Source organism: Epinephelus fuscoguttatus, linkage group LG1 (assembly GCF_011397635.1).
Source record: "Epinephelus fuscoguttatus linkage group LG1, E.fuscoguttatus.final_Chr_v1".
Taxonomy (NCBI): Eukaryota; Metazoa; Chordata; class Actinopteri; order Perciformes; family Serranidae; genus Epinephelus; species Epinephelus fuscoguttatus.
The window spans coordinates 47,506,800-47,533,918 of NC_064752.1; the positions used below are offsets into that span (position 1 = coordinate 47,506,800).

General features: G+C 41.4%; 1 protein-coding gene across 2 annotated transcripts in view; it reads left to right on the top strand.

The window, feature by feature from the left end:
• Positions 1-27,119, top strand: part of LOC125885530 (copine-9-like) — a 312,413-nt gene that overhangs the window by 183,087 nt on the left and 102,207 nt on the right. The window contains exons 1-2 of one of the 2 annotated variants that reach the window (XM_049571177.1): positions 15,062-15,091; positions 17,903-18,026. The exons of the other annotated variant lie outside the window; for it this stretch is intronic. Coding sequence (XP_049427134.1) covers positions 17,968-18,026 — 59 coding nt within the window. The 5' untranslated portion in view covers positions 15,062-15,091; positions 17,903-17,967. Of the gene's footprint in view, positions 1-15,061; positions 15,092-17,902; positions 18,027-27,119 lie in introns of those variants that run through there. 2 annotated transcript variants of the gene reach the window in all.

Genomic DNA, 27,119 nt, shown 5'->3' on the forward strand with positions numbered 1-27,119 from the left:
TTTGACCTCTCGTTCACAAATAAACAGGGATTTAGGTTACTGATACCTTTGGTTTGGCTTGGCATGTCAGCCGAGCGTGGCAGGTATTTGCATTTCCATTACAACACAGCTACCCACTTGAAGGTGAGTCTTGAAATGCTGACGGCTTGTCTTGAGTGATGATGTTTAAAAGCAGTGGGCTGATCCACAACTTAAGTCCATCGCTATTTTGCTCTAAGTTTTTGTTTTTTTTTCCCATCACACAGCTTTGCAGAAGTTGAAGTTGACCTGTTGGAAGTGAGCTGTTTGCAGAGGTGCAGTAAGAACATGTTGTATGCAGCTCTTCATCTAACATCTCACTGTGGCTACTTCTGCTTTTACTCCCTGTCGTATCATTAGACTTGTTCTTTACAAACAAAGTTCCACTAATTCATCAATAAATACATTTCACTTCCTGTAGATTTCTCTCAAAAGAAGTCCCCCATTATTTTGTGATGTAAAGACTTTTATTGTGAAGCAGCAAAATAAGGAAATGTTAACTTTTCATCAGCAGTAACTTAACAGGATTCCCATACAGCTGAAGGCGAATGTTAAGCAGTAAAATAAAACAGAGACCTAAAGTAAAAACAGGACACAGGAGAGAAACTGCCAAAAAAAAAATCCAAACCACAGAGATTGAGTTAGAGGCTACACAGGTTCTGAGAGCTTAACACAGAGAGACTATCTGTCTCACAGAGAGACTCCTGCATAGACAGTTGTGAGTTGAGTCTCGTAACACACACTCTTGTATTGGGGCAGAAGGGGGGGTTGGCTGCAGTCAGCAAAATGTCACTGCTATAGGCTTGGAGGCGGATGGGCGCACTTTTGGTCCTGCTTCGGAGATGATCCATCTCTGGCGTGGCTCAGTGTGGCTCGGCGTGTTGAAACTGAAAAATGAAACATAAATCTGCGCAGCACAGTTTGGCTTAGCACACCCAAAAGTGGTAACGAAAAGGAGTATAGATTAGAGATTTCTGAAAACACCTACTTTGGTTGCTGCTGAGGCAATGTCAGTATGCAGCTTGTATATTGACATTTGTGGTCTATTTGGGTTTAAAATATTCCATAATTGTTGTAAATTGTTGTTATAACTATTAGATAAAAATGATCCTGACCTATTTTCCCTGCCCTGTCAGCACTACAAACAGCTTCATCAGCATCCAACTACTGAATGAAAGGAATACAATGTATAAAATATTGCCCAGACTCAAAAAACATTATGTAACATGTAATGTAACATGTATATGCATATGTGTAAGTCTGTGAAAAAGAGAGAGAGAGAGAGAGAGAGAGAGAGAGAGAGAGAGAGAGTGTGTTCTGTTTCTTTATTCTGTTCATTGCCAATAACATAGTATTATCCCAAATTCATGTAAGTTCAGTTCTTTTACAAAACCCTTAGATGCATTTTGTACAAGAAGTTGTACAGCGGTTGTTTTTTTGCAGTGTCTTTGTAGTTTTAAATTTTTATCATTTAATCTTCCATGTATTCCTCATATAGGTTGTCTTTGACATGAGGCCATTTGGATTTGTATCTAATTGTTATATTCTTTAAATAATTGCATTTTTTGTATCAGTGCCACACTTTTCCATTAGGGCCGTAACAGTACATGTATTTGTGTCGAACCGTTCGGTACGCGACTTTCGGTTTGGCACGATCCTGTACCAAATTATTGGGTGCAGGATATTATTTTATTTTATTTTGTTTTATTTTAATTCCGTTTTTGCGAGCCGAACCATTTAAAATATCTAGTTCCCCAACGTACATAATCTAGTATCGGACCGAGTCCCGTAAATCTCCGCTTTCATTTTGTGCAGCGCATTCTTGCATTTTGACAACATGGTAAGTGAGCCTGACGAACCTGAAGACCCACCCGCAAACCTTAAGTCCTCCGTTTGGGAACACTTTGGTTTTAGGGTAAAATACGAAGATGGAAATTAACAAGTTGACAAGACAAAAGCAGTGTGCCGACACTGCAGAACAGCGGTCGGGTATGTACTTGGAAACACGTCTAACATGCTAACGCATCTAAAGCGACACCACCTGAGTTTGAACGTTAACCGGCACGACTAGAAAAAGGAATCTGGTGCAAACTATGATATCATCGTCGTTTAAAAAAGAGCGTTTCCCTGACCATTGCGCTAAAGAAATAACCAACGCCATTGGAGCTGAGTAAAATTGTTTAAGCTGCACTTTAGATATAAGCATGTTTTGTTTACTGCACTTCAACAAAGTGGGAAAGCTAAGTAAATTCCTAGTAAAACTGAATCTGAGCAGGCTTTAAAGCTGACCAGCTGCACTATACGTTTTATTTTAATTGAGTAAAACTGTTAAAGCAGAAATTTATATTTATATTTTTCATTCAAAAAATGTGTTAAAAAAACAGCAGGATTTTATTTTTCACTTTTATATTTCTATTTTCATTCAAACAATGTGAAAAAGTAGGATTTTATATATATTTGTTTCATTCAAAAATTGTGTAAAAAGAGTTAACTGCTGTGGTGGTATGTTTTAATAAGGTTACCAATAAGTAAAAGATATTTAATAGTTGTAAATTTTTTTCATTACTGTACTGAAAAAAACCGAACTGTGACTTGTGTACCGAGGTACGTACTGAACTGAGATTTTTGTGTACCGTTACACCCCTATTTTCCATACGTGGGGTCAAAAATGACCCCAAGCATTTTCTATGGAATTTCAAGGGTTGACCCAAGGAACCTTCGATTTTTATCAACTGTGACTGTCAGGTATAGATTTACTGTCGATCCACACATCTAATGCCAGCAGTCTCACCACCCTGACGGTTATTTTTACACAGCAACATACATCTAAGTATTAGAAAAAAAAATTTAATCTCAGAATACATAAGCTGTTATAAAACTGTTATGAACTTATTTTCCACATCCATGATTTTTGTGTGATAGATTGTAGTGTTATCATCATCAAATTGTTACTTTGTAGTAGCTAAAATATCGAGTGTGATATTGCTTTTATACAACAGGTCAACAACAGCTTAAACAGCAATGCTGAGTAAGGAAATGTTAACAAAAGGTGATAAAATAAATGATTTAAGTATGTTATGTAGCTCCGTGAAAAAAAACAGTTCCCCCAGTCTGTTGCCAGGCAACGCAGCACACACGCCAGGAACTCACAAGCTAGCCTACTTTGTATTTACATTGATCTGTATCTGTGTAACTTCGTCCAGTTCGGCTGATGAGACGTTGGCAAACCTGGATGTTGGCACAGCCGGATTCAGCTTCCACTCTTCCTCATCCTCATCAGTACCTCATCAGATGATGATAATTCCTGACCGTGTTCACTTAATTTTTGCTCCTCTCCAGTTTGTTGAGGTCAGCTGATGTTACACAAACACACCTGGAGGTCTGCACAGGAGAGTCCTGGCTTTCCTTTTCCTCGTCCTCTCCTGACGACCACTTATAATTTAATTCAAATGTAATTTTGGGGAAAATATCCATCTTCTTGGTGTAACGCTAGTGTCAGTTTGTGTCAATGTAGCGAGTGTGACAGTTGGTTAATTAACGGTTGTATTTATATTTATAACACCTGTGAGCGGGGTGATTTTACTGTTACATGTCCCAGTGATGTTGTACTCTATACCAGCACTCACGGAATGCCTCTCGTCCAATCAAATTACTCGGTCAGAACTAACTGTTGTATAATTCATTATAAGTCACATCTATAATGTTTTATGACTGTTGATATAGTGCATTAGTGTTTGAGTGTAGTCATAGAGCATCACATAAATGCATTATAATTAACTATGAATGCCGTCATAATGCATCATAGATGTGGTCTTCATCGAAAGTGTTAATTATTAGTATTTTACACAGTAGCTCAATCTACATCAATGTGTATGGCATTGTCAAGTGTCTGACTCTGACCTGGTTTCACTAAAAACATTCTTTTTCCGGTGTTTGAAGTGTTTTCCTCTCATGAAACACTCGGTGTTTGTATGTAGGCCAAACCAGCATGAAACTGGAGAGCTTCCAGAAAGACAACAACAGCATTTTTTTACTCTGTCTCCTCCTGTTCACTTCCTGTTGCTTTGTGCTCTAAAACTCCTCAATAATCCACTTAAGCACCAGTGTAAAGAGAATTATCCACAATGCCCCCTCACTGCCAATTAAAAAGCTCTTCTTTCATCCTGTGTGAAATTTCTTGTCACATTTCACAGGAGGGTGAGCGCGAAGCAAGAAACACAAACATAATGAATTGTCCTCCTGTTTAGGAAAAAGGCCAATGGACATGTTTTATCTTTAATTTTTGTGTCCAAAGAGATGCTGGAGAAGAGCATGCATCTTCCTGATATTCTCATCTGCTATCCTGTCTCTCGTGTGCCCACATCTTTGTGGCTAAAAACAGTTTCCTTCAACATGCCATAGCCCCCTCTCGTGTTATACTGTCTGACTCACACACTTTGTCCTCAATTATTAAAGATTCAAAAAACAAAAGAAAACTACATTTACCTTTCTCTCCAATGTGCTCCTACATTCAGTGTCCTTTTGGTGATTACATTTCTAATTTAGGAGCTTCACCCCTTTGATGCCTGACTGGGTCAGCTAATATCATTTCCTTTGGCTCGTAGAACTGTCTAACTGCCACAAACTGCAAGCAGCCTGATACTGATTTTGTGCCAGTGTCCCTGAGACCCACGGTACTTCAAATTCTTCATTTGGTGAATTGACTCATTTCCTTCTCATGAAGGGAGCAATCCACATTCCTGCTGCTTGACATAAGGATGCAAACCACCTGACTTGATAAGAATAGTTTTTATTTATGGAGCACTTTTTAAGCAGAGAAGCACAAAGTGCTGTCCAAGGTGAAGACGTATAAAACATGAGCAATATTAGGGTCTGTTGTCAAGAGGTAAATAATAGAACATATACACACTCAATTAAGTTATTTTTTTAAATGCCCAATATTACAAATTACAATTCAGGGCTTGAAATTGCTGCTGGAGGTTTCGAGATTCAGGCTCAAAAGTAAAGAGGGTAGAGCCTTCTCAGTGGCAGGTCTGTCAGGAATTCCAACTCTTAGGTTTTTTTTTTTTTTCATCTGGTTTTGTTTTCATGTCTCATCACTAACTCTCCTGTCATTTCAGACCACGCCTCGCTCTCAGCCCATGCAATCTGCTCATTACCTGCACCTGGTTTTCCCCTGCCCATCTCCACACCTGTGGCTCATTCTCCCATTAGTCCTTCAGTATATATACCAGTCCATTTTCCCCTGCCCTGTGCGAGATTGTCTTGTATTTCTGCCAAGCTATCCAGCATTTTTCCCTTTTACTGCCTGATCACCTTTTTTTGGACTCTGGATTCCCTGCCTGCTCCTTGTCGGATTTGTTTGCTGGTTCGTCTGATTTCCTGGTTTTGACTCTGCCTGAACTGTTTAAGTAAAGTGAACTTTGCCTGCAACTCTATTGCCTCATTGTTGTGCATTTGGGTTCAAATCTGTACTGGTGATTCTCACAGTACAGTCTGGCCGACATGAACCCAGCCAACTCTGATGCACTCCGGGAGGAGTTGATGGCTCAGGCCAATGCCCTTAAGTGCCACGATGACCAACTTTAATCCATGTCAAGTGTTCTGCAATAGCTGGCTACTCGCCACGAGAGGAGCATGAGCTCCATTCAGGAGCATCTCCAGAGGCTCTCCCTGTCGGATCGTGGACCTGTGCCGCCGCCATTCTCCAGCTCTCCAGCCCAGGCCCCTCCAGCATCAGATGCACGTTTGCCCCCTCCAGAACACTAATCTGGTGCCCCTGGTTCCTGTTGCCCATTTCCCGGGTGGCATACATCGTCTCTCTGCTCACAGGCAGAGCTAAAGACTGGGGAACTGCAGAGTGGGAGAAGCAATCCTCCATCTGCTCATCGGTCAAGTTGTTCTCAGATGAACTACGGAAGATCTTTGACCATGTCACACCCGGCAGAGAAGTTGCTCGAGGTTTGTTCAACCTGACGCAGGGAGGGAGGTCTGTGTCTGATTATTCCATTGAATTCCCCACCATGGCAGCTGAGAGTAATTGGAATGCTGCGTCACTCTTTGATGCCTTCTACAATGGGCTCTCAGACAGCATCAAAGATGAGTTGGCAGCCCGAGATCTTCCTGCTGACCTAGATGCATTGGTCACTCTCTCCATTTGCATTGACGGCCGTCTGGGGGAACGGAGAAGAGAGAGGGTCCTGTCTGCCATTCCCCAACTGCCATCATCCCGTCCATCAGGGCTCCAATCTGAACCAGTCTCTGGCATCCCTTGTGACACTACTGAGCCAATGCAGCTGGCACGGACTCGGCTTTCCACAGCTGAACGACAGCGCTGTCTGCGGGAGAACAAATATATGTATTGTGGCCATGACAGCCATTTTGTCTCCTCCTGCCCAGTAAAAGATAGGGTTCACCAGTCATCCAGAGGGCGCTGGTGAGCCAGACCATGAACTTTGAAATGCCCTCTCGGCCTTTGATTCATGCTCAGCTGTATCGCTCTGGGAGTAATCACACTGTCTCAGTTCTCATTGACTCTGGTGCTGACGCCAACCTTTTGGACATAACTCTTGCCTCTCAGCTGGGTATTGGCCGGGAGGCTCTGGGGAAGCCTATCCATGCTACAGTGCTAGATGGCCGCCTCTTCTGCAGGGTCACACATCAGTCAGCGCCTCTTCAAATGACCATGTCAGGTAATCACAGCGAAACACTCACTTTTCACCTGTTTCATGCACCACAACAGCCTGTCATTCTGGGTTATCCATGGTTAAGAAGACATAATCCACACAGACTGGGCTTCGGGAACCATACTTAAATGGAGTGGTCACTGTCATGCTGTTTGTTTGAGATCTGCTGTACCACCTGCTCCTAGTTGGCCTGTTACCTCTGAGTTTCCAGATCTTTCCGGAGTTCCTAAAGAGTATTTGGATCTGAAGGAGGTTTCTAAGACCAGAGCCACCTCTTTGCCACCCTACTGTCCATATGACTGTGCGATCGACCTTCTGCCAGGTGCTTCTCCCCCTAGAGGCCGACTCTTCTCTCTATCTGCTCTGGAGACCAAGGCTATGGAGAATGACTCCTTGGGTGCAAGAATCATTCGGCCGTCATCTTCTCCTGCTGGAGCAGGGTTCTTCTTCATGGGTAAGAAGGACAAAACCCTGCGACCATGCATCGACTACAGGGGACTTAATGATGTCACTGTGAAAAACAGGTACCCTCTCCCCTTAATCTCTTCTGCTTTTCAATTGCTGCAAGGTGCTACCATTTTTTCCCAAACTCGACCTCCGCAATGCATACCATTTGGTGAGAATCAGAGAGGGGGCTCAGTGGAAGACGGCTTTTAATACTCCCAGTGGACACTACGATTATTTAGTTATGCCATTTGGTCTCACTAATGCTCCTGCCATCTTCCAGGCATTGTGTATCTGGATGGCATTCTCCTCTTCTCCAAATCCAGACAGGAGCATGTGGTGCATGTATGTCAAGTCATGCAGAGGCTGTTGGAGAATCAGCTCTTCATGAAGGCTGAAAAGTGTGAATTTCACGTCTCAGAGGTTTCCTTTCTGGGCTTTGTCATCAACGCTGGTAAGATCCAAATGGATCCGGACAAGACCAAGGCAGTTACAGACTGGCCTTCTCCTTCAACATGCAAGGAACTTCAACGCTTTCTGGGTTTTGCAAACTTCTACAGACGGTTCATTCAAAACTACAGTTCAGTGGCAGCTCACCTCACCGCTCTCACCTCCCACAATGTGCCCTTCTGGTGGTCCTCCGCAGCTGAATACGCCTTTGGTGAGTTAAAGTCACGTTTCACCTCTGCTCCCATTCTCATATTCCCAGATCCCGCTCGCCAGTTTATTGTGGAAGTGAATGCGTTGGACACCGGTGTGGGGGCAGTTCTTTCTCAGCGGTCGGCTGAAGATCAGAAGGTTCATCCATGTGCCTTTTTCTCCCGGAAGCTGTCTCCAGCAGAGAGGAATTACGACATTGGGAACCGGGAGCTGTTGGCAGTTAAGCTTGCTCTGGAGGAATGGAGACACTGGTTGGAGGGGGCAGAGCAGCCATTTGTGGTTTGGACTGACCACAAAAATCTGGAGTACATTCGCTCAGGCAAGAGGCTGAACTCTCGTCAAGCCAGGTGGGCCCTGTTTAACTGTTTTGATTTCTCCCTTTCATATAGACCAGGCTCTAAGAACCTCGAGCCTGACGCCCTGTTTAGACAGTACCAGCCGGAAGGCTCTCCATCGGAACCTGAAGGTATCCTCCCGCCTGCATGTGCCATCGGGGCGGTAACCTGGGAGGTAGAGGACAAGGTAAAACGCTCTCATGCTGAACACCCTGCTCCCAGTGCTTGTCCGGATAACCGGTTGTTTGTCCCTGCCAGTCTCCGTTCTCAGGTTCTCCAGTGGGGGGCACTCTTCTCGGCTGGCCTGCCACCCTGGGGTGAGACGCACCTTAGCACTTCTCTGACAGCGCTTATGGTGGCCATCGATGGATAGGGATTCCAAGGAATTTGTCGCTGCTTGTCAGGTCTGCTCTCAGAAAGAAGACACTCACCAAGCTCCCTCAGGCCTTCTTCATCCTCTGCCGGTTCCTCATCGCCCCTGGTCCCACATCTCACTGTATTTTGTCACAGGCCTCCCACCCTCTGACGGTAATTCAGTCATACTCACTGTCATTGATCCGTTTTCCAAAGCTGCTCAACTCATTCCATTACCCACTGCTGCTTGTCAATATAGATTGTTTTGGTGCGGGTTGCAGTGTTGGGGACATCGGCTGTAGAGATGTCTGCCTTTCTCATATGATGGAATTGGATGACGCCTGGCTTTTTGTGCTCAAAGCGCCAAAAAAATACATTATAAAAACTCTTGTAGGAACTCTACTGCTACCTACTACCAAAGAGACTGCCAAAGAGACTGCTGAAGTTTTGTTGCATCATGTGTTCCAGTTGCATGGACTCCCCAGTGATGTGGTCTCTGACCAGGGGCTGAGTTTTGCAGGCTGCTGGGGGCCACAGTCAGTCTGACATCTGGTTTCCACCCCAAATCCAACAGCCAAGCTGAGCACATGAATCAGGAGATGGAGACAGCCCTGCGCTGCCTCACTTCCCATAACCCCTCCTCCTGATCCAAGCAGCTCCTATGGGTGTGCCCACAACACTCTTCCCAGTTCGGCCACCGGCCTCTCGCCTTTCCAGTGCTCCCGGGGGTACCAACCACCTCTCTTCCCGGAACAGGAACATGAGGTCAGCGTTCCCTCAGTTCATGCAATGGTCCGGCGCTGTCGACGCACTTGGATACAGGCCCGTTCCAAACTCCTCCACCCCTCCGACCGTTACCAACGGTCTGCCAACCGACATCGCACTCCTGCACCCCATTTCACTCCAGGGCAACGTGTCTGGTTATCCACGCGGGACCTTCCTCTCAGAGTGGAGTCCAGGAAGTTGGCTCCCCGCTTTGTAGGCCCATTTCCTGTCTCCAAGGTCATCATTCCTGCCGCTGTCTGTCTTCGTCTGCCGTCCTCCATGAGGATTCACCCCACCTTTCATGTCTCGAAGATCAAACCTGTCAATGAGAGCCCGCATCTTTTTATTGTTCACTGTATGATGTTGTATTTTTTTGTTTAAATTGGCCTATGGGGTTTTTTTAAATTTATTTTTTATTACTTACTGATTATATTTACAGTGGGGCAAAAAAGTATTTAGTCAGCCACTGATTTTGCAAGTTCTCCTACTTAGAAAGATGAGAGAGGTCTGTAATTTTCATCAGAGGTACACTTTAACTATGAGAGACAAAATGAGAAAAAAAATCCCGGAAATCACATTGTAGGATTTTTAAAGAATTTATTTGTAAATTATGGTGGAAAATAAGTATTTGGTCAATAACAAAAAGTTCAGCTCAGTACTTTGTGATATAACTTTTGTTGGCAATGACAGAGGTCAAACGTTTCCTGTAAGTCTTCACCAGGTTTGCACACACTGTAGCTGGTATTTTGGCCCATTCCTCCATGCAGATCTCCTCTAGAGCAGTGATGTTTTGGGGCAGTCGCTGGGCAACACAGACTTTCAACTCCCTCCACAAATTTTCTATGGGGTTGAGGTCTGGAGACTGGCTAGGCCACTCCAGGACCTTGAAATGCTTTTTGCAGAGCCACTCCTTCGTTGCCTGAGCGGTGTGTTTGGGATCATTGTCATGCTGGAAGATCCAGCCACGTTCCATCTTCAATGCTCTCACTGATGGAAGGAGGTTTTGGCTTAAAATCTCACGATACATGGCCCCGTTCATTCTTCCCTTAACACGGATCAGTCGTCCTGTCCCCTTTGCAGAAAAACAGCCCCAAAGCATGATGTTTCCACCCCCATGCTTCACAGTAGGTATGGTGTTCTTGAGATGCAACTCAGCATTCTTCTTCCTCCAAACACGACAAGTTGAGTTTTTACCAAAAAGTTCTATTTTGGTTTCATCTGACCACATGATATTCTCCCAGTCCTCTTCTGGATCATCCATGTGCTCTCTGGCAAACTTCAGACGGGCCTGGATATGTACTGGCTTAAGCAGGGGGACACGCCTGGCGCTGCAGGATTTGAGTCCCTCTCGGCGTAGTGTGTTACTGATGGTAGCCTTTGTTACTTTGGTCCCAGCTCTCTGCAGGTCATTCATCAGGTCCCCCCGTGTAGTTCTGGGATTTTTGCTCACCGTTCTCATGATCATTTTGACCCCACGGGATGAGATCTTGCGTGGGGCCCCAGATTGAGGGAGATTATCAATGGTCTTGTATGTCTTCCATTTTCTTACAATTGCTCCCACAGTTGATTTATTCACACCAACCTGCTTGCCTATTGTAGATTCACTCTTCCCAGCCTGGTGCAGGTCTACAATTTTATTCCTGGTGTCCTTCGACAGCTCTTTGGTCTTGGCCATGGTTGAGTTTGGAGTCTGACTGTTTGAGGCTGTGGACAGGTGTCTTTTATACAGATAACGAGTTCAAACAGGTGCCATTAATACAGGTAACGAGTGGAGGACAGAAGAGCTTCTTAAAGAAGAAGTTACAGGTCTGTGAGAGCCAGAAATCTTGCTTGTTTGTGGGTGACCAAATACTTATTTTCCACCATAATTTACAAATAAATTCTTTAAAAATCTTACAATGTGATTTCCTGGATTTTTTTTTCTCATTTTGTCTCTCATAGTTGAAGTGTACCTTTGATGAAAATTACAGACCTCTCTCATCTTTCTAAGTAGGAGAACTTGCAAAATCAGTGGCTGACTAAATACTTTTTTGCCCCACTGTATATTGCATAGCCTATTCAGCACTTTGGTCAACTGAGATTGTTTTCAAATGTGCTATATAAATAAACTTTACTTGGGTTGAATTTGAGTATATCATCACACTATAATTAAAATAAGTAGAGGATTTTAATACAAAGTGGTAACCAGTGTATGTGACTGCATGAATGGGTCAGACTTGCGCAGCACTGGATTTGAAATGAACTGTAATAAACTGGAGCTTCTGTGCTTGGATTAGGTGCTGTGAAACAACGTGACACTCATCTATTAAAAATTAACCTTAGGTTCTCTGAGGTCATTTTGGTAAAAGTAATGCAAAAGTAGTCTAATCAGTAACATTACTCTACACAGAGAGTAATATTGTAAAGAAACATATTACTTTTAAATGAAGGTAACTAGTGATATGTAATATGTTACATTTTGAGAGTAACGTGCCCAACGCTGCTGTAGACAATGTGTTGTTACAAAGCCTATGCAACCATGTATTTCACTTGACAATGGACATTCAGTAAGAACATACTGTGAGAAATTGTGCTCCTCATGCACTTCAGGACATGTGAGCCTCTAGACTGAGCTGAATAACAAATGAATAATATGAAGCAATGTTATTTTTTGCCATTTTCACTGTCCGTGTATATTTGCAGTCAATACATCTGAAAACAGCCTCAGACCACAAGTACACAAACACATGCATCCACTGCTTGATACAGTTTATGCCTCTGTGCCAAAGACTCCCACTGTCATCCAAACACTATGAACAACATATAAAAGAGACCTGCTGTTTCATTGAATGGCATGCTCCTTCATTGCCATAAACATGGTAGTGTAGTTAAGCCTGAAGGAACTGCATAATGCAATTTCAACCTTGGGATTACTGAGGTAGACACTGCTGAATGGTTTCACTGCTTTGTTAGTTTGAAAAGCTGAGTGGATTTGGTGACTTGGTGTAGTCACACAAGTTCTAATGGTGCTGTTTTGACCTTGCCAAGCAAACCAAACTATAGAACTTAACATTTCACAATCTCTGCTTCAAACAGCCTGGCACTTTGTGTGAAAATGCCCTTTTGGTTTCCCATTCACACTTTATTTGTGTGATAGTACACATTTCTCAACTCTTTCCTAATTAAGTTCCTTTTTGTGCCTCCCACTTATCGTCACCCTGACTCACATCCCCTCTGCCTATTCCCAAATGCAGACCACTTCCCTTCTCTCCTCCCTCTATCCCTCCATTCTCTGCTCTGTGGAGAACATGAAAGCCTTTCATCAGAGAGCTGTGTAATTGAATGAGCTGCTCATGCTGTCAGTCGCCCTGTCACCCTGTCATCCCCATCAGTGGGTGACGGGAGAGAAAGGGATGGAGGGAGAGTGTGTGGCAGAGGCCAGCGTTACCGGTTACATCCCCCCCCCCACCCCCCACCACCACCATCTCCTCCATGTCACATCTCCATAAAAGAGAGTTGAGCAGCTAAGACCTTATGTTGCTGGGCAGAATGGATAACATCTTCTTTTGACTTACTTTTGTCCTGCAATATATATATATAGTGCTTTGCAATGTGTTTGGAGAAAACTAAAGCAGTGTGAGAAACTATGAGGAAATCAAGAAGTTCAAAGAAAAAAAGAGAAACCTCACTTCTGTTGCTCCAATGCCTTTCAGTTAGAGCCTGAGGCTACTGCAGCCAAGCAAACACTCCGACACAATAATGCTTCAGAGAGATTTAGATAACCTGTGAACCATCTAAAAGGAAAACATTTAGGTACTTGAAAGTCATTTAACACTGAAGCCTCGACCTTGACAACCCAATTCAGTGTCTCTGAATTCTCTGAAGTCTGTGCTCACTTACTTAATCCTCTTCATCCCCTGAAGGACACAAGGCCACAGTGATTTCTCTATTGTCCCTGTTTTTGGCAAAAATGTTGTGTCCCCTAAAGTCACGTTAATCTTGGGTAGCTCTTGATGTTTAGAGTCAGTCCACCAACATTTGCTTATATCATAGACTGGGTGAATACTTGATTCTGATTGGCTGCTGGGTGTCCAATAAAAATTATCATGGACACCGACTTATAGTAGTTCGGGTGAAACTGTCTGTTCACTGTTCTAAGTTAATGCGCCAGCTACATCAGTACCTGTAATCTGTTTACAATTTATTTCCAACAATGAGAGTAGTCCTTCAGAGTCTCATCCTCATCCAGACCACCCTGCCCCTCTGAACTTAAGCAATCATCTCACATCCCATTCACTATTCAATTCACTAATTCAGGGCCGACAGTAACATTACACATGGCATAGTGTTTCTTGTTAAACATACTAATATAATTGGAGACATGTCTAGCTTGGTTTAACCTGCTAGAAGCTAAAACTTCCACTTCCATCCCGATGAGGTAAAAGCACATGGAGAAGAAAAGATGTGGCTTACAGCTCCAGTGCTGGGTAAGGGTTACTTTAAAAGTAATCAAAGTACGTTACTGCGTTACTTTTTTAAAAAGTGGCCAGTTACTTTACTGCGTTACTCCCTGAGTAAAGTAACTCAATTTCTGTAAAAGTACTTCCAACGTTACTTCCTGAGAAAAGTAACTCAAGCACTTTTAAAGTACTTTTGAGTATTCTACATTTCCTATTGGGCAATGGACCACAGGGCACTAAGCCTACATTTTTTTTGTCTCCAAAATTAAAGTTATGGACCACTTGCCCTTCACTGAGATCCAATTCTCCCATCACAGCCGTCACTTTGACCAGTAGAAACACAGAAGGATCTGCTGCCGTAGACAACTGTATGACAACAACACCCCAGCATTTTTAATATTTCCTCTAGGGATGTTACCACACAGAGTAAAAGGGGGAAATGATGGTGTGAAACAGCAGAGGCACTTTGTCAACCCGCTTAGTTAATTAATGGGGAACTGCCCATTGGTCCGACATCCCATTGTTCCGACCATATTAAACCCATTGTTCCGAAATCATCATGATGCCCTGTGGTTAAGGTCTGGTTAGGTTTAGGCACAAAAACCACTTGGTTAGGGTCAGGAAAAGATCATGGTGTGGGTTAAAATGAAAAAGAAAGTGGCAAACACATAAGCTGTGAGCCTGCTTCGCCTCAAGCCTTTCCCAGCTGACCCAGAGCTGGTTGCGGCGCACCATAAACGTAGAAATACGCCCGCTGGGAGCCATTCAGCACCGCGGACCGTCAGACTAATGGGATGTCGGACCGATGGGTTGTCGGACCAATGACGTGGACCCGAGTTAACGTCATTAGCATCAAGCTAGCAAACAATGGTACATCCTCACGGTCAGACATAAAGTAATAACATTAACAAATAGTGGCGGGGCTTTTACTCACCACAGCTGCAGAGGCTCCCAGCTTCATTTGAAACAAACTACATTATAGATGGTCCGTTATTTATTAATCCCTCTGTGTGTTTATATATTTACTTTATAGCCGCTCCGTTGTCTTTATAAAGTTAACATATCGCACCGTCATTTCAAACTCAACACTTGTTTCAAATTAAAAGCCCCTTACAACCTCGGCTGAGAGAATCCCTCCATTTTCTAAATAGGCTTTTATTCTGAAACATTTGTCAGAACTTCCTGTGGAAGATACAGTAGCTTGACAGTTTACATATGGCGCTTCAAATGTAGCTCCTGCCATCTGCTGACGCTTTTAGGTGACTACAACAACATGTCGGCTGGCTCATGAACAGACACAGTGACTCAAATAATAGTGAAAGTAATAAAAATAGGACAAGAATAACCCGATGACATCACACACGCCGTGAAAGACGACCGGGGATAATTGGTGAGTACCATCGTGTAGCGTGTACCAGGCATAATGCAAGTCCTGAGTCTGAAATATGTCTGTCAGCGAGTCCTACTCCACCTATTTAGACTCCACCTATTTAGATAACAGCAGCATTTCTCCAACCACATAGCAAGCCACAAGCTCCGTGGCTTCTTTCAGACTGATAGGTTTAGCGTTATCTCCGTTATTAGAACCAAACGACAGCCGTTGCTGTTTCGGAGCTGAAGGACCAGTGTTCTAAAAGTAACGGAAGTAACTGATGTCTTGTTTGAAAATGTACTTAAGTATTTGATTACTCAAACAGCAAACTAACGCATTAGGTTACTTGTTACTGCAAAAAGTAATCAAAGCACTCTAACGCGTTACTTTGTAACTCGTTAGATACAGTAGCGTTACTTTGTAACGCGTTATACCCAACTCTGTACAGCTCATTGTTGAACTGGTCAAATGTCTTGCTAAGTAACATGTTTTTAAAAGCCTAATGACTTGGGAGAGTAGGAGTGAAGAGATTAAAGATTATGCATCAAGGCTACCTACTAAGATTTGAACTCAGATTGTCAAGTAGACACAAAGGTATAATGTATGCTTATCAGGGTTTACGTTTAATTTATACATTCTTCTTACCATTGTAAAAATGTTAAGTGTTGCAACAGTTATTATCTTTGATTAATGTCTCAAACTATAAAGGTGTTGAGGGACCTGGGCCTGAAAAGTCCCCGAAAAGTCCTTGAATATGATGTTTTACAGTTTGGGAACACTGGTCTATATATTTAATATGTTCATTTAAGCTCCTGCGCATAGTAATGACTTTTGATAAAATATTAGCTAATAAACAATGCTATATGTGTTACTTTAATTTTTATGATCTCAACAGACAGAAAAAAACATGGTTCTAACTTTTATGTACCTTAACAATGAAAGATTAAGGGCTGAATTATGCTCAAAAATAGATACGGAGACAGTGACAGAGACAGACAGAACCTCCTGTCTAGCTAAATGTGTCACATAAATGTCATTCAGCATTCTATTTTACACATAACCTATAGGTCTAACATTACAAAGACACCTTTTACCAGGAACAGTAAAAATGCCTGTTCTTTGAGCGCAGCACATGTCTGGTGAGGCCTATGTTGTTATGGAACTTCTTAAATATGAAATGTTCCTTGTTATTGCATGTTTGTGAGACTTAAAAGAATAAAGCAGAGGACGAATTCATGAATGTTAAAAAGATGGTGCAACAGCCAGTAGTTGGGAGGAATTGCCAAAACCTGCAGTAATAACCTTTCCTAACACTTTGTAAACCCCATTCCATCCATGACAGAAAATTTTTATGTAAAGTCTACTCAAATGCCCCGGATTGTCAACATGACATAGAAACTTAATGTTTACTTGACACTAAACCTCATATGTAAAGTCAACAATTTTTGACTTTTGAGTTAAGTTGACTAAAATTTATGAAGCCGCTTTTGCCTAGATAATAGGGTTCGGAATCTCTCTGTGATAGACGATTTGATACGTATCTAGATACACGGGTTATGATATGATTCAAAAACGATATATTTTTAAAACAGAAGGATTCGATATGATTCGATACAGTGTAGGAACGATACGATTCGATATGATTTGATACGATTCTATGGTTAACATTTGCTGATGTAGACATTAATCATATATTATAGAAAGCCAATTCTATAAAAGTGACATTCTTACAGTATTTTCAAATTTGTAAAAGACCACATCCCCAAGCATTGTTGCTGTATGGCACTGGCAAAAATAAAATAAAAAGACAAACAACAAAATCACACATTGTCTGTGTTTTTGTATGTATCTTATATGGACTTGAGTCTGGAATAAAGTTTATCATAACGCTGTACAATATAAACATAAAGCAGAATAAAATAATAACATGCAATGTAGGGGCAGAATCTGACATCTGTTATTAGTTGATATCATGTGATGACTAGCAGCTTATCACTGACAGCATGTCAGACTATTTCTCTGTGTTTGCTACACTCTGTGTCATTTATAAAAAGATAAATCACTTTTCTATAATACATCAATGATATTTCAATGGAATAAATTACTTATTGACTTATTCATACTTCAAAAACAGCATCAATAAGTGATCAACATAGGGGGGGATCAAAATAAAATAAATAAATAAAATCAAAATCAACCAGCCACCCTCCTCCCCTGACAAGTAAAGAACAGTCCCTAAAGTGTGGTGAGGTTTGTGGAAATGTGAACGGCTCGTTTCCCCTCTGACACGTCACATACCTTTATCCAACCAGCATTAGCTTCTGTTCCCCAGCTCCACTGGTCAAGCTGGCGCTGATGTTTACATCCATTATCGTTGTCAGTAATGCCTGCTACGGAGCATGCCGCCGGCTCTTGCGTTGTTTTAGAGATGCAAACTGTTAAAGCCAGTCAGCTAATTGATAGTCTCGCGATACCCGATCCATGACTCTACAATGGATTCATCTAAGGATTCATGGCTGATTCGTATCGATTGAGGAGTCTGCTACTGATGCAGCCGTATCTCTCGCTTGTCAAACCGGATATCCGGTCGTATCGGTTAATCGTTCCTAACCCTACTAAATAATAATAATAATAATAATAATAATAATACATTATACTTTTATAGCGCTTTTCATGACACTCACAGATGCTTTACAAATTCAGGGATACAAAAAAAACAAATAAATATGAGGAGAAGAAACTTTCAGTGATTGTGAGCAGTGCTGAACAGGTGAGTCTTGAGTGATTTATTTAACATATTTTTTGCGTGTTGGGTCTAAATGGGTGAAGTTTTCCAGCATGGCGTGAGACAATAGGCTCGATTGAGATGAGCCAGGCCTGCACAGATTTGACGGATGAACGCTTTGGAAAGCAGTGCTAGAGGGATAAACAAACATGGCAGCACACCGGTAAGGTAAGACAACACGTTTACATGTTGTTTTCTTTATGTTCTCTGACATTTATTATTTATTATTATTTATACGATATGAGGTGGTCTTTGTGGAAAAAAAGTTTGTTTAGTGGACTAACTTTGCACTTGAAGTATGCCCTTTCACTTACGTTTTAACAGGTCTGATGCTACTATGCGTCCCGGCTGTATCTAGGCTAACGGCTAACATGCTAACTATTATTTCTATGTCACTAGTCACTCGAAACAAATTTAGGACGATAGGAGACAGGTTGAAATAAACCGAAATTTCCCTTTAATAATTGAAGTAGCCTATTTAGCATCACAGACTTGTTAGTGGGATGTGAGGATTCTTAAAATAACATCTGTACAGATGTGAAGCCCTGACTGTATGTGACTGATCTTTAATCAAAGCTGTTGTTTTGTATTTATTTCCTCTGAAAATATTAACCTTGTAGTCAGACACAATTTATTTAGCCTCTGTAGTTGAGAGGACAGGTCTGCTCTGCAGCAGCAAACTGATATGTTGATTTACACGGGAAGTCATGTAAAATTGAGGTTGAACCATGAACATAAATTACAAAATGTAAAGCATTTTAAAAACTCAATCTATCATAATTAAAACAAATGGATACTGAAAACAAACTGATATATGGGTCTAATAACATTTTTAATAAATCGACATCACATCAGACAGAATGTGAGTGTTCTGTGACTTCCTGTACGGACTGAGGGCTGCTGGAAACTGTCTGGAAACTGTCCGAATTTACCGCAGCTTTTTGTCACCACACCCTGCTGCAGCTGCCTGCTCTTGTCTGCTTTCCAGGCGAGGCGCAGTTCACCTCGGACAAGCCTAATGTGTTTAAGGCCATAAACTGAAGAGTGTTTAAATTTGTTCTAAATCACTCACGTTACCCATTATGCAGTGATTAATGCTTATGTATTTTAAAATGGCTCTAACTTCCTGGTTCAGAATTAATCTCTTTGCCTTATTCTTGCAATTAAGAAACCCAAACTTGCCACAATGTATTTTCATAGTTCAATGAAAGAAAAAAAAAAAAGGAAAATGTGTACTCAATGTTTGAATGATGATGAATTAAATGCTCAATTTTTTTTTAAAAAAGTCAGTGAATTGGGGTTTACAGTGCAGAACTAAAGAAATGAAACTGGTTGTAGTCTTGTATGCTGGCCAAAAGTGAATTTCCCCAAGAGCGATTAATAAGGTATACTAAATAAATAGATAAATGAATAAACTTATCTTAATTGCAGCACAGTATCCCTTGGAATTATGCTTATATTGAAAAAACCTCAGAGTTTGCATTCAATGCCAATTTCCAGTGCCATTGCAGGAAGTAACAGTAGGTAGTTTATTTTCCTAACTGTAGGCATACTGTCGTTGCCATGTGCAGATTTTGTAAAAAGCAGATTTTAACAAGTGTTGCCACAATGAAAAATTGTTCATTATTGATGCTATTATGCAGTGTTTTATATTTGGTAATTATAGGCCTTTAAAAATGATCGAACATATTAACCTTGTACAAACATCAAATAGTAGTGAGAGCATTTTGTTGTGTAAAGTTATTATTTCCTTGGAAAGTTGAAAAAAGATAAACGCAACAGGTAAAAGGTAAAAATAGATAGCAAAACTCGAATGAGAATGTACTATAAAAAACCCCTCTGACAACAACCTTCAAACGTATTTTGTTTTTAATTGCAAAAGGATTGCCTCATGAGCTTGCCTCGTGAGAAACATGCTGTACACAGCAAGTGTGTTCATAATGTATATTGCATTTGCTCTATATGTTCTTCATTCACCAAAACTTTATCACTCAGGGTTCTCCAGAATAAAGCTTTGATGATTAGTACCAGTCACATGTCACCATGGCAACAATTCCCCCACAGTGAAGCCAGGGTCACTGATGTGGCACTGCTCCAGAGCTGTCACACTAACCACAGAGGACATCTCACTCTCTGTTGATTGGATATGATGAGGACTGGCCTATATGGGGCAATCACTGCGGCCTAATGACGGGCTGAGAGAAGGGCACTCCATTTTCTCTATTTAGAATGGCTTTAAAGGTGGAATTTACATTACATTCATATGAGTTATATCAGTGGAGAAGTGGAATTTTAGTAGGTGCAGCAGCTACCATACATTATGGACAATATTAAAAATGTGGTTAATGTTGAATTATTCTATTCTATTCTAAAACAAGAATCTCACATGATTTCTTTTATCTCTTGTCAGTTTTTGCACAGAAATAGTTTTAGACCTTAAACCGTTTTAGAGAGAGAGGGGAAGCTGACTGATAAAATATTACTTCTTGGTTAGAAAGACTGAGGTTACGGATGGTAATGTTCAACATTTAACATTAGCTTTTTTAAAACCATAAATTCCTATAACCTCAACCTTGTATATTAGCTGTCTGATCTTCGTCACACAATAGCTGACTTGGACAGATACCGTAGGAAGGAAGAAATAAAAAATTAGGGATGCACCAAAATGAAAATTTGTGGTTGAAGCCGAAAAAAATTAAACGCTTGGCTGAATACCGAGTACCGAATACAGAATACCGTTGTTTAGTTTTTCATTAGTTTTTTCAGATGAACCCCCTCCAGATTAGTGTTGTCACGGTACCACAATTAGGACCCATGGTACGATACCAGTGAAAATATCGTGGTTCTGAGTAGTATCACGATACCACAGCGAAAATGAGGCAGATGTGCCTTTTGTCATTTATAAAAAGATAATCACTTCTCTATAATACATCAATGATATTTCAATGGAATAAATTACTCATTGACTTTTTCATAGTTCAAAAACAGCATCAATAAGTGATGAACATAGGGGGGATTGAAAAAAAAATAAATTAATAAAATAAGAATCAACCAGCCACCCTCCTCCCCTGACATGTAAAGAACAGTCCCTTCATAAGTAAAGAACAGTCCCTAAAGTGCGGTGAGGTTTGTGGGCCGTTACCTGCCACAAAGAGAGAAATGTGAACGGACGTTTCTCCTCTGACACGTCACATACCTGTGTGCTGCCACCGCTCGGCTGTCCAGGTACTTTTGGGCAGTCATGACGCCAAGAAGAGGACATTATTGGAGCCGGACATCTCCGTCGCTGCTAAGGCTTATCTTGCGCCGCAGAACACTATGGCCGCTGTATTTGACAGGAATACATTCCTGTCTGTGTCTGTGACCCCTGTTCAACCCACAACCGGCGGGATTCTCCTTTTGTTTCTGCTGCTGGTTGAAATCTGTACTTGCACAGCATGCTGAATGCTTTTTTGCTCGCACAAAACTATTTTTAGTTGCAAATGTGAGTGCGGTGATGGACGGAGTAAAATATCGCCACACTGCCGACATTTTACTCCGTCCATCACCACATGCTGTTTGATTGCGTTATCAAAACACGTCGCTATTATTCGGCCTTGCTTTTCACTTATTCCACCGAATACCGAATGTGTTTGCAATATTTTGCCGAATATATTCGGTTACCGAATATTCAGTGCATCCCTATAAAAAATTATACCATATTGTCACTGACATTTAATCAACTAATTTAGCTGACCTATGTTGTTTAAAAATGAAGACAGATGAGAAACAAACCTGAAACTGCCTTCTGTTTGATAACTGATTGTTGCTAAAGCAACAAGACTGAGTTCACAGATGTGCAGCTTTCAGCTTGTGCTAAACTAAATGCTAACTTCAGCATGCTCACATGCTCTTAATGACCATAAACACACATACATACTATATATTTACATACATGTGTCTTTACATCCATAATGAACTTTAAATATAGTCACTAGTATGGATAAAGCTAGAAAATAAACTAAATCCTAATGTTCCCATAATACAGCTTGATCATGTCTTTTTGTTGGTCCCTGTCTGCCCCATATCTTTCAAATACTACACCACACCAGTGCAATCTCTTTTTTTTTCCTTTAATTGAAATTCATTGCCAAAGCAGGGACAGCTCCAGATGATATGGCATCACTTGAGTTGTTTTCTCAGGCCTTCAGCTCCCCCAGAGCCAGAGAATACATTATACAATAATATTCACTGGATGAGTGGAACTCGCTATGATGAAACTTCTCTGATGTGTAACATCTGTGTACTTCTCCTATAATTAGAGTATTTAAGCATATTTACACATACTTACACATGCATGAATATATCTATCTTTATCATCTCACACAGCATTCACATAACCCCACAACAAAGACACTACCCATCATCTATTACAGGCAGCAGTAGAAGCCTTCCAGGTGCTACACTCTTCACAGTGCTTTGAAAGTGTTGTGTTTATATTCATTTCCTACTTTAATTTATGCCCCTGACAGGGATCCAGTACACTGCACATGTGGTCAGGAGGCCGATGGCTTACTGTCCTCATTCAGTGGGGAGAGCACTGCTTAATCAAAGTTGTTTCCTCCCCCGCAAGTACATGATGACCTTATGTGAGAGACTTTAAAAAGCTTTAAATAACTCAACATAATTTCTCACCATTGTTTGCACTACAGCAGTAGTGGAGTAAAGAGAGCACAATGCCTTGTTAGAAGAGATTTCTGATAGATTAGGCTTTATTCTCCCTGGGGCATCAGAGGCAGAAAAGGGACTCCAATTCTTTTGTGAAAGTAGAGGCATTCGAAAATTTTTAGTTTCCTGAAAAGTTAACTTTTGTGAAATACAGGATTTTTACCTGACAACAGCAATATTATGAGGTAGCCTCTTGAATGTAAGATCTGAAATCTGCAGATTAATTTCTAGCTGTCATATTAATACAGTAGAGTACAAAGAAAATATTATTATTATATTTCTCTCTCAGAAGAAGTGTAGGAAAAATAAAAATTCTTCCAAAATGATGATACTCAAGTAAACATTACATTAGTGGTTCTTGACTGGTCCAACCACAGGGTCCAGACTGTGCAGAACTCAGCTGCCAGGGTTCTTACCTACACAAAGCCTTGGCAGCACATCTACCCCACCCTCATCTAGTCCCACATCTCCTACAAAATACTCCTCCTTACCCACATTGCACAAGTACCATTACCATCATCCTGTAATTTATTTATGTTGTTCTTTTATCTTCCTGTTTTGAATAATAGAGGAATCAAAGGATTATACTTCGTTACAGTTTGAGACAATTACTGCACAACAGAAGGAATTACTGTAGGAAAAAGATTCTTCCTACTTCTGAACCCCGAAGGGTTGCCCACTTGACATATAGTGCTTTTAACCTTTACAGAGTCAACACAAGACTCAATTTTATTGTTTCAGATAAGTATGACGGCATACAGGCAGCTTCACTGAGAAAGCTCCTTGTTTTACAATTCAGGTTTTACACAGAATTGTCTCCCTAGTGTTGGAGGAAGCCTCTGGTTGTGCTCTCTCCAAAACAGGATGAACTGAGGAAGCAGCACCATCCTTCTTGGTTTCATGCGTTGTTGCATTCACTGCTCATTTTAAGAGTACAGAGATATGTAATCCCTCCAGCATGTTCTGTGTCTGCCCCAGGGCCTCCTATTAGTTGGATATGCCCGAAAGGCCTCCATCACGAGGAGGCATCCACATTAAATGTCTGAAGAACCTCAACTGGCCCCTTTTGATGCAAAGTAGCAGTGGCTCCACTCTGAGCTCCCCCTGGATGTCAGAGCTCCTGACCCTGTTGCTAAGGCTGAACCCAGCCACCCTACAGAGGAAACGCATTTCAGCCACTTGTATCTGCGATGTAATTCTTTCAGTCACTACCCAAAGCTCATTACCATAGGTGAGGGTTAGGACGTAGATGGACCAGTTAATTGAGAGCTTTGCCTTTTGGCTGAGCTCCCTCTTTACCACAAGTAACATACAAGTCAATTCAATCATCAGTCAGTGGATATGCACAGAGGTGTGCCTTGTTCAACATGATGGTCCATGACGTGCTTAGTGTGTGTTGCACTATAGCCTGCTGGGCTAATTGGTAAAGAATTAAATATAACAAAAGTATAGCGTTAAGTCTGTCGAGTTTGAATTTGGGTTGCATCTTGCATCCCCCAACTTACTGTAAGTCTTCACAAAATTCTTCATGCTACTCTTACCTTTCTTGCATTTCACACAGCACTTAGAAAAAATTTGAACATCCCCCTCCTCCTGCAACTCCACCTCCTTCCAAAGGCCTACTCCCCCCTCCTCCATTACGTCCTCATTACGTCTATGATAGATGTAGGCTTTGGCAAGGTAACATTAGATACATGGAAGAGGAGAGCGAGTGTAACGTTACAACCAAGACAGTCAAACGCAACCCTGGAGTTTTAAAACTCAACCGGAGTCAGTGATGACTGATGAGTTTTATCCATCCATCAGCTTATTAATAGCATTTTAACCTAAACAAAGAAATGCGTAAATGTGTCACTTTAATTAGAAAACAACAGGAGAGAGTTTGGGGGCTTTTTGTATTGTCTTTGCCATGTCTGTTTAGAGTTGTGTAACTGCTGATGTGTGTGTGTGTGTGTGTGTGTGTGTGTGTGTTAGCTTGTATAACATGTGTGGGAGTGGGGACCCATATCAGGCAGTGGAGGATGTTGGAGCAGGACAAGAAATGTGTAGGAAAACTCCTGCTGAAGGACTTGACACATCCACACAGAATTTCTTTGGTGACTTCCATCTTTATATTTTCTTCATCTTTGCTGTATTGATTTATTTTATCCTGCTGTGCTTCTGCTCTACCTAGCTACCAGAGAGCCTATAGTAGTAGTAGTAGTAGTCGTAGTAGTAGTAGTAGTAGTGTGTGTGTGTGTGTGTGTGTGTGTGTGTGTGTGTGTGTTTGTCATGCTGCAGGTATCCCCATCACCCCACGTGACCATGTAAAAGTCATTATGGGAGGGATTGAGCCTGCAGATGCTCATACATCACTGTTAGCGTTCTTCTTTATAGGACAGTCAGCAGAGATTGATTAAAAAGAAAACCAGACTGAAAGGAAGTTAGAAGTGTAAGATTTAATTGCTGTTTCAGGTGAAGGCATTTAAGGTGAAGAGTTTTACTTGTCCTCTTGCAGCCAGGATTACGTGACCGTGTCCACAACAGAGGCTAAGAAAATGATGATAGACTGACTGAGGAAAAACCATGGTTCAAGGTTAGAGGAAACAGCCTCTCGAGGAGAATATATTATGTGTATGCGCAATAGTATCATCCCTCAAGCATAATGGATTGTGTGCATGTGCTTGGGGTGTGTTTGTGCCTGCATATGTGTCACAGTTGTTTACGACATCTTTGAATCTCAGCCGGCATTTTAATCACAGCGCAGCATCAGCCAGTGGAGCGGCATCAAGTGGATGGAACGAATCATTGTGTCGTATTGTGAGGTGGAGTGTGACTTGCAGCCACAGGGAATTATCAAGTGGATGATAAAGGTTTTCCATTTTTTCTCCTGAGTTTGACTTGACTTGAAAACTTTTAATTATGCAGGGTTTCTTTTTTTCTGTCAGCATGTAATCCTCTTGCACACAGAGCTTGAGGTATTCTGGACGAAGAAGAGACAAATGGGCCCTATACTTGACAGGTGGGATCCTAAAAGATAGCTTTTGGAACCATGTAGATCAAAGACCAGAGCAATGCACATAGTGATGATAGTAAAAAAAAAGTATTCATACATTGTTTGCACACAAGTGGAAAAAGTTTAGAAACTCTTGAAATTAAGCAGATTTAATAAAGGGGTCTGCAGGAAAAACACATGATGAAAAATATAAGAACATAGCCTAGAATTATGAAACCTGCGGCTGTTTAAAATTCCCTCCAGCTTAGCTCTCAAGGTATTTCAGACATACAAGCCTCTCCACCATTACGAGGTAGCACCACAAGGAGTGGAAAACTTGGTAACCACATATTGTTGAAATAGTCAGACGTCTTGCCTGGCAAAATGTGTCTTTAACAACCCAATTATCACTCCCAACTATTCAAATACCGCCACTTTGTCAGTGATTTTGGCAGAAGATACCAATGCATAGCCGCACCTTTCACAGTAGTATGATTCACACCAGGCTGCGGCAATTTCTGACACCGTTGGCATCAACTGAACTTGTCAAATGCAGCCGCTTTGTCAGCGGATGTCATTTTCAGAAATTGACTCACATAGACACTCATTCAAGGTGCTATGATGCACACTGGGTGGTAGCTATTTCTGACACTGCTGGCAACTACCGTATTATAAAGAGCGAGAAATACTATATAGGGCAGGTGGGAGCTGAGGTGGATGGGATAAACAATCACTGGACCTTTGAAACCAAAAGTCAGTGGAGTTATTTTTATAACAATGTAGAGTGCTATTATGTGTATCATGCAACACTATTGACTTATGTCATGTGACATGACATTACATTAGTAAGAACCCTACTTATTTTCAGTGAAACAATGGTGTTTTTTCTTAACCTAACTTACCTACATAGTAAGTTTATCTTGAAAGACACACGTAACAAGCAGAAACTATACATTTCCTGTAAAAATGGAAATGTAATTTGAAAAGACACAATGCATGTAACAAGCTCCAATTGAAACAGTGTGTGTGAATGTCCCAAATCAGTGCAGGAGGCCACCTAGCGCATCATATATTGACATTTAGGTCCAATGACAAAGCGGCCGTATTTGACGAGATGGGATAAGAACAGGTTGCTTTAAAAGTACACTTAATGGGCAAACTGCCTACAGCCATGCTAGGAGCTCTGTGAGGCTTTAGGTATGTAGGCCCACATGGTGCTTTGAGCTAAATGCTAATGTCAGAATGCTAACATGCTAACAATGACTATGCTATGTTTAGCAGGTAATGTATAACATGTTAACCATCTGAAAATGTATGAACATCATAGTGTGCTTACGTTTGCTGATTAGCACTAAACACAAAGTACAGCTGGGGCTGATGGAGTTTTGCAGATATTTTGTCATGAATTAAATTTTGACCTGATACTAGTGCTAGAGGAAAAATCAGGGGATAACCAAAGTCTTGAATGACAGAACAAAAAAAGGAGAGGGCTCGAAGTTTAGTGAGGGAACATGGTAAGGTCTGAAAATATGTAGGCCTGTTTGTGACATGTGTAAGCAATTTTGTTGAGTTGCTTCTCA